Here is a 12,571-nt window from a genome sequence, read left to right as displayed (position 1 = left end):
ATAAAAATGAAAATAATAATATTTATAATAATAAATAATAATAACAAAATATATTATGATAATTATATTTTGTAACATTATTTTATTAATGTTTATGAAAGTGTTATTATTATAATTTTATAAACATGTATTACTTTATTTTTTTATATTTCCACTTTTTGATGTTGATATTTAATATATAATACCTTAAATTAAATATAATTATTTAATATTAATATTTAATTTATATATATATTTAATATTTATTTAATATTTAATATTTAATATATATATATATATATATGTATATTAAATATTAAATATTAAATATTTAATATATATATAAATTAAATATTAATATTAAATAATTATATTTAATTTAAGGTATTATATATTAAATATTAATATTATATATATATATATAAACGGTATTAAATAACCCTAAACCCTAAACCCTAAACCCTAAACCCTAAATATATATTAAATATTTAATATTTAATATACATATATATATATATATTAAATATTAAATATTAAATATTTAATATATATATATAAATTAAATATTATTATTAAATAATTATATTTAATTTAAGGTATTATATATTAAATATTAATATTATATATATATATATAAACGGTATTAAATAACCGTTATTAATAACAAATTAATGTGCCCAGAACGGCCCGTTCTGAAAGTGGAACGGTCTGTTCTGGGGTTATAAAGTACTCCGCAAAGGCCAAAAGTGGAACGGCCCGTTCCAAAAGTGGAACGGCCCGTTCTGCTTTCACATTTTTCTCATAACATGCATTTTTGGAACGGGCCGTTCCGGGGTCGTTCCGGGTTCTACTGGCAGCGAAAATACCCTGCATAATTGATTATGCTTGGCCACATAATCGATTATAGCCTTGCATAATCGATTATGCCTCACCCATAATCGATTATGCAAGGGCATAATCGATTATGTGGCCAACCATAATCGATTATGCTCCTTCGTATATACCAAATGAGACAAACTTACCTTCAATGGAGGACCTCCTTCCACAATCACTCACCACCAACACCCACCAGCCACCACCAGCCACCCAACGTCGAGAATCAGTACCAGCCCGTGGAGAACGTGAACGTGAATCCTATGCTACATTGCACATGCATGGGAGGGGCATTTTCGGATTTTCACAAATCCTACGTGTCTTTCACCTCCTTTCTTTGCTTTTGTGCGAGGAGAGCAACAGTGCTTCTCACCGCTTTTCTTCGCCTTTCTTTCGCTCCAAATCACGGGAAACAAACACTACCTAAAAGACCGAGAAGTTTTAATATATTCTTTTAAGTAAATTTCTAAAAAAAAAATAATTTAATTATAAAATAAATAATTTAAATTATATTTATAAAATGAAAAATAAGATAAAATTGTAGAGATTAAAATTATAAGATTTCAATAATGTTATAAAACATTAAAAAAGAAAAGAATTAATAAATAGTAAAAATAAAAAGTTATTAAAATTACAATATAGAAATTCAAAAATTTAAGACAAAAGATAAAAATATATTTAAAAATTATTAAAATTAAAATATAGAAATTTAAAAATTTTAAGTGAAAAGATAAAAAATATACTTAAAAAATTATTAAAATTAAATTATTTAAATATATATTAATATTATTATAAATAAAATTAGAATATATAAAATAAAAATAAAATGACTAAATAATTTAAAAAATTAAAAAATAAAATATCATAAATATTATTTAAATAAATTATTAAAAATATAAAATATAAAATAAAATTATAATTATAATTGTACCGGTACCCTCCCAAATAATATGGGTACCGTAGAATTTCTCATATTATTTTGGTCTCATTTATAAAAGAAAAAACTAAAACTAAAACTAATTGGTGTAAAAAAAAATTATTATTTATAAGAGCATCTTCCATGGAAACTATTTGTGACATACCTTAAGCAACATCATTTTTAAACAATTATATTTTTACAAATTTTGTTATCATATGACAATCTAAATTTTTATTTATATTTCATTTTTTACAATTTTAAGAATAAATATAATTATTATAATTAAATATTAATTTAAATAAATATTATAAATATTATTTTTTATTTGTAAAAGGGATTTGTATTTTAAGATTTATTGTTTATTTTTAAATAATTTATGCTTTATATATTTATTTGAACAATTATTATTTGAACTTTAAATTTATGTAATTGAACATTTAAAATTTAGTTTCTAAATTTATTTATTATTATTAGTATAATTGTGAAGAATATTTAAGTTTTAATTTTATAATCTTTAATTTTTTATTCAAAATTTATTTGAATTTTAGTAATAATATTAAAAAAATTATCCAAATTTCATTTTTGTAGATTTTTATAACTTTTAATCATCTAATATTTGTGGATATATGAATATTTTTTTCAAAATTTTTTTAAAGTTATAAAAATTTACAAAATGAAATTTGCATAATTTTTTTATGAAGATTATTACTAAAATTCAAATAAATTTTGAATAAAGAACTAAAATAAATTCATAATATAAAGCAAATATTAGAAAATATTAATCAAGAGAAAGATACAAATGAAAGTGATAAAATAAATGAAATACATGAAGTATTAAAACAATTAGAAGAACTTTTAAAAAATCAAAAAAGATAAATAATGTATTACAGAAAAGGAACGAGAAGAAATAATTATATCTACACCAAAGGAAATTATAAAAATAAATTCAACTTTATCCACTAAGATTCTCATTTAGGCTTGGACACCAACATTTAGATACCTCCAATTAGTATGTCAGTGATTAAATCGAAATTTTGTTGTTATTTACTTACAAACAGTATAGAGTAATTTAAGTCATGTTCTGATGTTAGTTTTTTATACACAGTATATATAGAACCGTGATCTACAAATTCATTGAAGCTTCTTAATAAACGTTCACTTTGCAAATGCTCAATTGATCTTTCCTGTCATTCACTCTGTAGGAATATATTTAAAATAGACTTGAGATCTATTGGAAAAAATCCAAATTCCACGTCGATTAGAGATAAGGCAGTTAAAGAATATATAAGTGGAGAACATCCTTCAACTTATAAGTCGATTTTGTAAGGTTGAGTTAGGCTTAAATCCACTATTCTAATATCAGAGCTATCCTAAATCATTCAAAAGGGTAACCCACCATTTATTTACGTACCAAGTCCAATAATACTAGACATTAGAGTGTAAGTCCCTTATTAACTAGAGATAAGACAATTAAAGAATATATAAGTGGTGGGCATCCTCACCTTATAAGCCGGTTTTAAAGTCTTGGAAAATGGTGGACCGTAACAGTGTCGAGGATCATGTGTTTAATTCAATGTCTTTTTCCATTTAATACACTCGTGAGTTGTCATAATTTAGATAATTTAGCTGCATATTAGCATATTTGTACGTTGGAACCATATCAAATTAGATAAGCAGACAGTTGAAGGATCCAAAACAAAAGCATTATAGGCTGCTCGATTTATTAATTCATAGTAGAAGCTCTGTAGAGCTCAAATAGTTACATGGCCAGATACATTTGACGCTCACTTGAGCTCTTATTGCATACATTTTAGAACATAGTTACTCAGAAAGTGCCCAAAATTGAAGAGAAAGGACCATGTTTACCCTTTCTCCCCTCGTCCTTTTGCTGAGGCTGAGCATCCACAAAGAAGGATTCCTTTTGGTTCTTTAGTAGCTTCTCAACATCTTGAGCAGACCCAGGGAACGCAAGCTCCATCACTTGTCTTTGTATCTGGCTTATCACGTTGTCCTTCTCACCTTCAAATTTTCAATCACGTACGCACCAAGAAATGGAAATAAATAACACAATCAGCCATGTTTGACATGACATAAAACAAAAAAGTAACAACAATGTATTCAATTTGATTGTTATATATATATATACCTGCAAGGAAGTTCCTCTCGTTGTTCTCAGCATTGATACCAAACGCAAGGAAATTGAAATTTGAGGTAGCGTTGAGGACAACTGGAAAAGCTGCTGGGATTGCAAATATATCGCCTTCAGACAATTCAGCTCTAAACCTCAGCGGTTGTTTTTGTCTTACGGCCACAAGTTCAATGTTTGCTTCTCCTTCATTAACCACTAGTATCACTATGGCCTTTGAATTGTAGTGTGGCAGAAAAAGTGCTCCCTATATTTGGAAAGAAAAGAAAAAAAGAAAGTCATTATTTACAGTCTCAATGATTAGGTTCTCAATAACTAAGAAGAAAATTGTCTAGTTGAGTCTGTTCACATGGTTTTTCTTTGTGGTTACCTCGTTCAATTCCACAAAACTGAGGAAGAGATCCAACTCCTGTAGCTGCGGGTTTTTTTCTGGGGTGATCTCAAACAACTTGCCAAACTTGTTGGAATAGGATGGACCGCGGTATCTCAAGTTGAATGGTTTATCTTGGGAAGAAATGGTTTTCCTTGAACTAGATTTGGTATGTTTGCTGAGTTCCCGAATCTGTTCCCTTGACAGTTTCACTATAACTCCCTCTTGCTTCTCTTCTTCTTCTCCAAACAGAACCTTGTTGATCTCCTCAAATTCGGTCTATAAAATCAAGCAAATAAAATCACAAGTGTGGCATTCAGAGAAACAACTAATTAAATAAATGGTGTGTTGCTTGGTTGCTTACGTCAAAGGAGGCCTCTAGAATATTCTTGCTGAAACCTTGCAAGTAGGATTGTTGGCTTTCGGTGCTAGATAGGAAGAAACTCTAGAGAGAAAAGAGAGAGATTGATGCTCCTATTGGGAAACAAATTTGACGAAGAATCAATTATTAGGAATTAGGAAAAACAGTACCTCAAATTGAGTAGGTTCATTGACGGGCATGGCGAGTGTTGCTACTCTGAGAGTTTCCTTGTCGCTTGGATTAGCCAAATAGATAGTGGTTCCTGCAGGGATTCTCTGAGCATCCCCCTTCTGTAGGTCGTAGGAATCTCTGTCGTCGGGGCTCACAATGTTAAGTATGGCTCTCCCTTTAAATGTATTAACAGATTCATTAGCATTAACAGAAGCAAATAACTGATGATATATATGTTTAATTAATTACCCTCAAGGACAAAGAGGAAGAGCTCAGCGTCAACATGGTGGGGGAGAAGGAGGGTGTTGGGTTTGGACGTGAACTCCAAAATCTGGTAGCCTCGAAGTTTCTCAAGTTTACTGGACTCGAACCTCTGGAGGACACGAATGTGACCGTATTGGTTCTTGAAGAGAGTGTGGAACTTGTTAGAGTCGTAGTGAAAAGGGTTATATCTTTGTGGCTCTGACTCTCTGTAAACAATGGCAAATGAGACAGAAACTGATGCCAGGAAAACAATTCCCAGCAACAGAAGCAGCGGAAACCGCGCCCTCATCATGATATACTATAGTAATAGTAGGTATCTCTTAACTTATTACACTATTCGATCAAATATTGCACTCGCTAGCTCTTCGATCGATGATGACAACAGGGATTGAGAATACGGGTATTTATATTGTTTATAGAAGAGGAGGTTCTTGTTAAGTTGCATGGACATTTGGCCACGGAATGGCATGCAGGTTGACGTGTGTTGAATTGAACAAAATTGAGGTGGCATTGGCATGCATGCATGCACTTGGAAACAACGATGCTGTGATGGTGAGCGATTTCTGCTGCATGGATGACACCTTGATGAATGGTGAGTACGTGAAGTGGTGCGTGTTATTTAGGTATAGATGGAGTGATGTGGGGTGTGGTTGCGTTTTGTCTCGATTTTATTAACTTAGACATTGTTTCGGACATGATACCTTATGTTTTGTCTCTTCCTCGATCTGACTTCATTGTCTTTAATTTTGTTGTGCTTGCATGCAATGAGAGTACGCAGAAAATATGAAATTACATAAACAGATATATTAGTAATTGATCAGTACGTAGGCCTATTAAAGAACGCACATGGGGTGGACATCATACATTATTATACTTTGTGTGTACCATGTAAGACTAATGATTTATTATTAAAGAAAACAATTATCGTTGGAAATGTCTTCATATATATAACTCACAATGTAATAAAATTAAACAAACAGATCAGAAAATGTAAAATATTCTAAAATTGACATGTGAAATCATATGAAAAAAAAAATCAAAGATATATTATTAAATTTATTTTTAGTAACTTAACTAATACGTATGTAATTATTCTTGTTATTTGATATAATAAATATTCTATCTTTATATTCTTATGTATGAAAAAAATAGTTTAGAGAAGAAACTTAATTATAGGTGATCCGTTAGTCAAATAAAATTGATAGATATTCCGTATTAATAATATCATTATCGAATATATATATATATATATATATATATATATATATAATTTACTTATTTTAAGAATAAGTTTTTGTAGATTTATTCCACCTAATAACTCAATATTTATATTGAGTTTTAACAATTTAATTATTAAATTAAAAAATTTTAATGTATAAATCAAATATGCAAATTTAAAAAAATTAAAAATTATTTGATACTTTTTTTTTAATAATTTGATTTGATAAATAATCATAAAAATATTTTTTTCATCAATTTAATTAATGAAATAAAGTATCGTATAATTTCTAATTTTTTTTAAAAATTTATATATCTAATTTATATATTAAGAATTTTAAGTTTAACGATTAAATCGTTAAAATTTAATATAGATGATAAACTATAAAATAGAATAAGTCTATCTTTTTATTAGTAGAATAAGTAGGTTCTTCTCCCCCCTACACACATATATATATATATATATATATATATATATATATATATATATATGTATATGTATATATAATTTTATTTTTTTGGTGTTAGTTAACTTCGATTAGTCTTATTATGTCGGTGATCATCCGGTTTGTTAGTTCCACTATTTACTAATTCACCGGTGGTTTTGGGGCCTCCCATTAATGTTCAAATTTGTTGAAGATCGATTTCGCTGAATCAATGTCCTCATGTCCTGATCAATGATTGTTCCTTCTTGAACTTGTAATTTGCAACAAGCTTTAATGTCATTGAAGGATTCGGGGAATTGTTAATTTTTGGATAATATGCATTCAAAAACGAGGAGAAAATTACGAATACATATGGTGAAGTGAACATTTAATATAGTATATAGTTGGTTCTTATTGTGAAACAAGGTGAAAGTCTAGATTTTTATAGCTTTAAGTGAAACACAATACAAATATGTTTGATGAATTGTCACAGCATGAAAATCAATATAAAGTTTTTTCTAATAAATATATTAGGCATAAAATATTATATTTTTTCTTTTTGTTATAACTAAATTCTTTAAATCAATTACAGAATAATTTTAAATAACTATTTAGATATGAAATTAGTTAGTTACAACAAGAGTTTGTTTAGGGAGTTACATGCGCAAAATTGAAGAGTTGAAGTTAAGAATTAGTGCTTAAATAGATGTAGAAAAAGAAAATGAAAAGAAAATTGCAAAAGGCGAGAAAGAAATTGCAGGGTTTCAAGAAGAATGTTTTAATCTTCATCAACAACTTGCGTTATTGAAGTTGAAAATTTCACGCAAGAAGAAGATTTTAGTTGAGAGAAATGGGGTCAAAATGTTTGCATTTGTAGTGATAGTACTTTGGGTTTTCATTACTGTTGTAAGCATTGTAATAACAATCAATGTTAGTAGGAAAGATGTACACTCTTAACAGTTTGTAATTGAATGCAATTTTGTGGTTAAATTGCAAATTTGAAGTATATTTAATTGAATTGATTTGCAACAACAATGAAGGTTTCTCTGTACTGTAAATGAGTATGTTTTGAATCTGTTCTGAATTGAAATTGTATTCAATTGAATTGAATGTTTTATATCTGGTTTGAGTTGTAGAAATATTAAGTTATGCAACTTACTACCTCAAAATATATAGGATTTCAGAATACTACCTAAATATTATTAAGTTTAACAACTAACTACCTTCAAATATTAACTTTTTTATAATACTACCTGAATGATGGTACTTTTTGCAGAAAACAACCTAAAATTATGTCTTACTTTTCTACCTACAAAATTAATAATTTTCATTTGACTACCTGAAAATTGCACATTGCATGCTAAGACAGAAAGACACAAAAGTGTGGTCCCAAAAGGTGTACACTGCACGATGCACATTGTTTATATTTCATTGTCATAAAAAGGTACAGTATAGTCCCCAAAAGATGCACATGCATCAAAATTAAACACACATTTTGTATCAAAAGTTTAGGGTGCAAAAGTAACCTAATAAAAACATTTATTCCCTTCTCCTCTATTCCTACTATGGTTATTTTTTTGGTGCATTTGGTCCTTCTAGAGTTGGTCCTTTTGTAATTGGTTTTTTTGGTGCACCACTCACATCATTCAGATTTACTTGCTTCCTTCTTGTGCTTACTCCTTTGAAGGGTCTTCTTGGCACCAATTTTGGTCTCACATTTCTTCCCTACAAAGGTAAATGATTAGTATTTGTATATAAGCAATGAATTTGTTATTATTATAACATATACCTTATGTTGCACTGGTAAAGGAACTTGTTGTTGAACATTAGGTTCAGTCACCACATGGGTTGTCTCAACTACAACATCCTCGCTATCTGCTCCAACATTCAGATCTGGTGTTGGTGTTTCATTAGTTGGTGTTTCATTGGCTGATTGTGGTGTTGGTGCTAGCTATCTACAAGTTCTGGTGTTATGTCCTTGAACACTAGATCTCTTACACCTATACTTTCCATTGTCTCTTGTCAGTTTTGTCAAACTTAGGTCAATTTCACCTAGTTCTCTTCTCCTTAATTTTTTTGGTTGCCCAGGGCCCCTTTTATTTTTGGGTGGTTGAATCTCATCAAATTGACTTTCAGGCTACATATCTTACCTATTTGTGGCAGAAATCTTGTTTGCATAACACATAATATATGTATCCCTAGAATAACAATTGTCAACATAATTCATGAAGTTCAACTTTCTGAATTGTAGCGCAGCCACTGCATGCCTGCATGGAATACCTATCAAATCCCAAAAATTACGGCCACAATAATTTCGATTGATGTCAATAAGAAACTTCTCACCACTATGTAAGTGGCTCACCTTAAAATCTTTATCCCCACCCTAATATGCAACCTAATTCCCAGATTTTTCAACCTCCCAATGTAGCCTCTTCAAAGGTTTAAGAATAATCTGACCTGTGTAATTTTTACACTTATCTCTAAGGTTTGAAAACCTATTCATGAGGTACATCCTAATTCACTCAAACATGGTTATGATTGGCTTATCCCTAACAACAAGTATGGTACTATTAAATGTCTCGCTTAAATTATTCATCAACAAATCACACTTTGTATGAGAGGAGAATTTATGCTTACACCATGCTTTTTTGTCAAGGTTATATAACCACCAATATGAAGCCTCATTCAGATCTCTAATCTACTGCATCTTAGACTTCCATTGTTGTTCATACGTTAATTTAGCAACACCCATCATTAAGTCTCTTAGTTGCACACCTCCTCCAAATTTCTTTTTGAAATTATTGTACAAATGTCTCAAACAGAACATGTGTTCAACTGGGACAAGAAATTCTTCAAACACTTGTAGCAAAACCTGTACAAAAGGAATTGATAGTTAGTACAAAAGTTTGCCAGCAACATAGACAATTATAGTCAGTAGGTATGAATCAATTTACCTTTTGTTGGTCACTCATGAAAACCCATTTGTTGGTCTGTATATCACCAATATCCTCTAGAAGCAAACTCAGAAACCATCTCCACGAGTGTTTTGTCTTAGTTTCCACTACAGCAAATGCCAAGGACAAATATTGATTGTTTGGATCTCTACCAACAACAATCAATAGTTGACCTCCATACTTTGTCTTTAGGTGGCATCCATTAACACTTATCAAAGGTCGACATGCCTTTTTAAATGTTGATTTACAACCTTCGAGGCACATGTAGAAACTTCTAAATGTTGGTAATATCTCCAAACTTGGCCTCTAAACATTGATAACACACATATTTGCAAGGTGTCTTTGTTTAATTTTAGCAGCATACCTCCAAAGTTGTTCATATTGCATTACAAAATCACCATCAATAACCCCCTTTGCTATTTGTTTAGCCCTCCATGACCTCGATATTCTAGTGGAATCATTGGCTTGAATTTCACCAATTATATCTTTCAATGCCATGTCACTAGTTGTGGCTTTCATTTTGTTAATCAAAACCTTGGCAACCCAAGCATACTTTGCAGATCTATTATGAAAAACCCTTCCACATGTTTGTTTATCATGCAAAGTATTCAGCCTGTAAGTCTCAGAACTGCTCACCTTGCTTACATAGACAGAGTACTCAACACAATGTTTACACCTTGCCCTAGCCCTCTTCTTGTCATTTAAGTCAAACCTTATCTTTTTTCCATTCAACACATTGTACTCTATAATTGCTTCTTTAAACTCCTTAATAGAACCAAATTCCAATCCCAACTTCTAATTGAAGTCTTTGTTCAACAATTCCATATTAAACCTCTCATATTTCCTATGTAGGCCATCCTCCTTAGAGTCATTACTACTTAGAGTCTTATAGCATACCCATGCTTAATATTCTTTTACTATTTGTGAATTATAAAATTCACTAGCATTTACAAAACCTTTGTTATGTAATCCAAAATTCTCTCTATTTCTATTTAGATCATTTTTTCTACCACATTTTCCTTTCTTTCTTTTTTTTTCCAGCAACAACATTAGCACCAGTATCATCATTCGCATCACCAACATCATTTCCAGCATTTCCAACAGCACCAATATCATCATTCCCAGCAAGACCAACATCATTATTCCCAACAACACTAGCATTTTGAACATTAGTAGGTATTTTATGTGCATTGCTTTGCAAAATACTTGATAAGTCACATTGAAGGGTGGTCATTCCAACAACCCCTTCATCCTCAGAAACCCAAACTACTTCAACTCTGACAACTTGTAAGTCAGGGTTGTGAACATTATGAGCAATAACTTCTTGCTCCTCCTTAGTATCATTATTTTGTTTCCTTGCAACTGTCTTCTTTTGAGTACATTTGACTCAACTAAATTGAGGAACTTCTATATCAAATTCATCATCCAATTCAACAGCCCTCTCCTCCTTTGAATCATCCAACCAAACATCCCTCACAAAGTCATCATCAATATTAGAGAAATTGTTCCCAACAACACCTTCATTGCCACCATCACAAACTGTAAACATTTCCACTTCCACATTGTTAGTAATTGAAAAGTTTGTCATATCTAATGCAACATTATCACAATTTATCTCTTTGAAATCAGAAGCACCAAATTTTCACCACAACCTAATAAAATGCTTTCCATATATATGCCAAGTCTTCTTTTACAATACCCATGACTTCAAAATAGGACCACTTATCCATATCCATATTTTTCGCATGTACTAGCTCGCTGCCCCCAACATAATGTATCATGGGGTCTAACTCAAAACGAGCCTCGTGATAAAGTTTCAAATTGAAAGCCATTGGCATAACTGCAAAGGAACCAAATCTTTGTGTCAACAAAAACCTCATCAAAAGAACAGTTAAAGCCTATCAAATTATAAACCCTAATAACCTATGAAACCACTTACCTTCAATTGGAGAATGACAACAGCTTCGTCGAAAACAGCTTTGGTTGTGCTTCAACAATGACAACAACTTCGTCTATTTCTAGCTACAAAATCTCACCCCTTTAATAGTTTTCCTCTATGAATGGTCAATGAAGAATGATGCTTCAAACGCAAGGAACAGAGAAACGCGTAGAATGTGCGTTTCCTAAATGAAAAACAACGAAAACAGAGATGAATGACAAAAACGGAGAATGAAAATGAAAGCGATACAGAATTACAACTTCAACATTTTGAAGAACAAAAAGGAACAATTTTTGAACATTAATTTTTGAGTTCGTCAAGTTGAAGATGAATAACAGAGAATCAATTTTTGAGTTTGTCAACTTCCAACATAAGTGCGAAACAAATTTTTTTGGAAAAATTAAAAAATGACGTGGACAATGACGTGACAAGTGAGGTGTACATCTAGCTGACATGACATACACTATTGGGTGATGACGTGACATTCTGTCAGCCATGTCATCATTTAACAGAGGGGAACTAACTCGGGTACTAAATTGAAAAAAAAAATAGTCAGGAAATTTAAACAAAAAAAAATTAATAGGTAGTAATTTGAAAATCGAGCTAATTAGAGGTAGTTTGAACATATCTAAGCCTATTGAAAAAATATACAAATACCGCTTAATGTATACTTGCATGAATATGAGAATGAATATGAGATAGATATTTATGACATCCCTAATTATGACAAATTCATATATCTTACCACCAAGACTTACTATTTCAGTTGATCCAAATGGATCCATATGTAGACATGTCAAATCAGTCCTCGACCTTAGGGCCACCCATCCTTCTATTTCAACCCATTCACACATGCATGAGAGTTTTTTAGCCCTTAGACCACATGATCCCCATAAATTATAGGATTGATTGTTGATAATTTGGAAATCGTACCAAGTCAATTGTAATATGA

The 12,571-nt window shown here is 30.6% G+C and overlaps 1 protein-coding gene across 1 annotated transcript; it reads right to left on the bottom strand.

The window, feature by feature from the left end:
- Positions 1-3,458: 3,458 nt before the first annotated feature.
- On the bottom strand, positions 3,459-5,470 carry LOC109813734 (beta-conglycinin beta subunit 1). Its single transcript, XM_020377981.3, is given in 8 exon segments — positions 3,459-3,790; positions 3,918-4,113; positions 4,115-4,164; positions 4,288-4,317; positions 4,320-4,566; positions 4,652-4,732; positions 4,819-4,994; positions 5,069-5,470. Coding segments are annotated over 8 exon segments (1,281 nt in total). The 5' UTR covers positions 5,376-5,470; the 3' UTR covers positions 3,459-3,596.
- Positions 5,471-12,571: the final 7,101 nt, after the last annotated feature.

The sequence above is a fragment of the Cajanus cajan genome, chromosome 7, assembly GCF_000230855.2.
Source record: "Cajanus cajan strain Asha chromosome 7, NIPB_CcT2T_4, whole genome shotgun sequence".
NCBI classification, from domain to species: domain Eukaryota; kingdom Viridiplantae; phylum Streptophyta; class Magnoliopsida; order Fabales; family Fabaceae; genus Cajanus; species Cajanus cajan.
The sequence above is the reverse complement of the archived record's forward strand: the minus strand, read 5'-3'. Positions and strand labels throughout refer to the sequence as shown.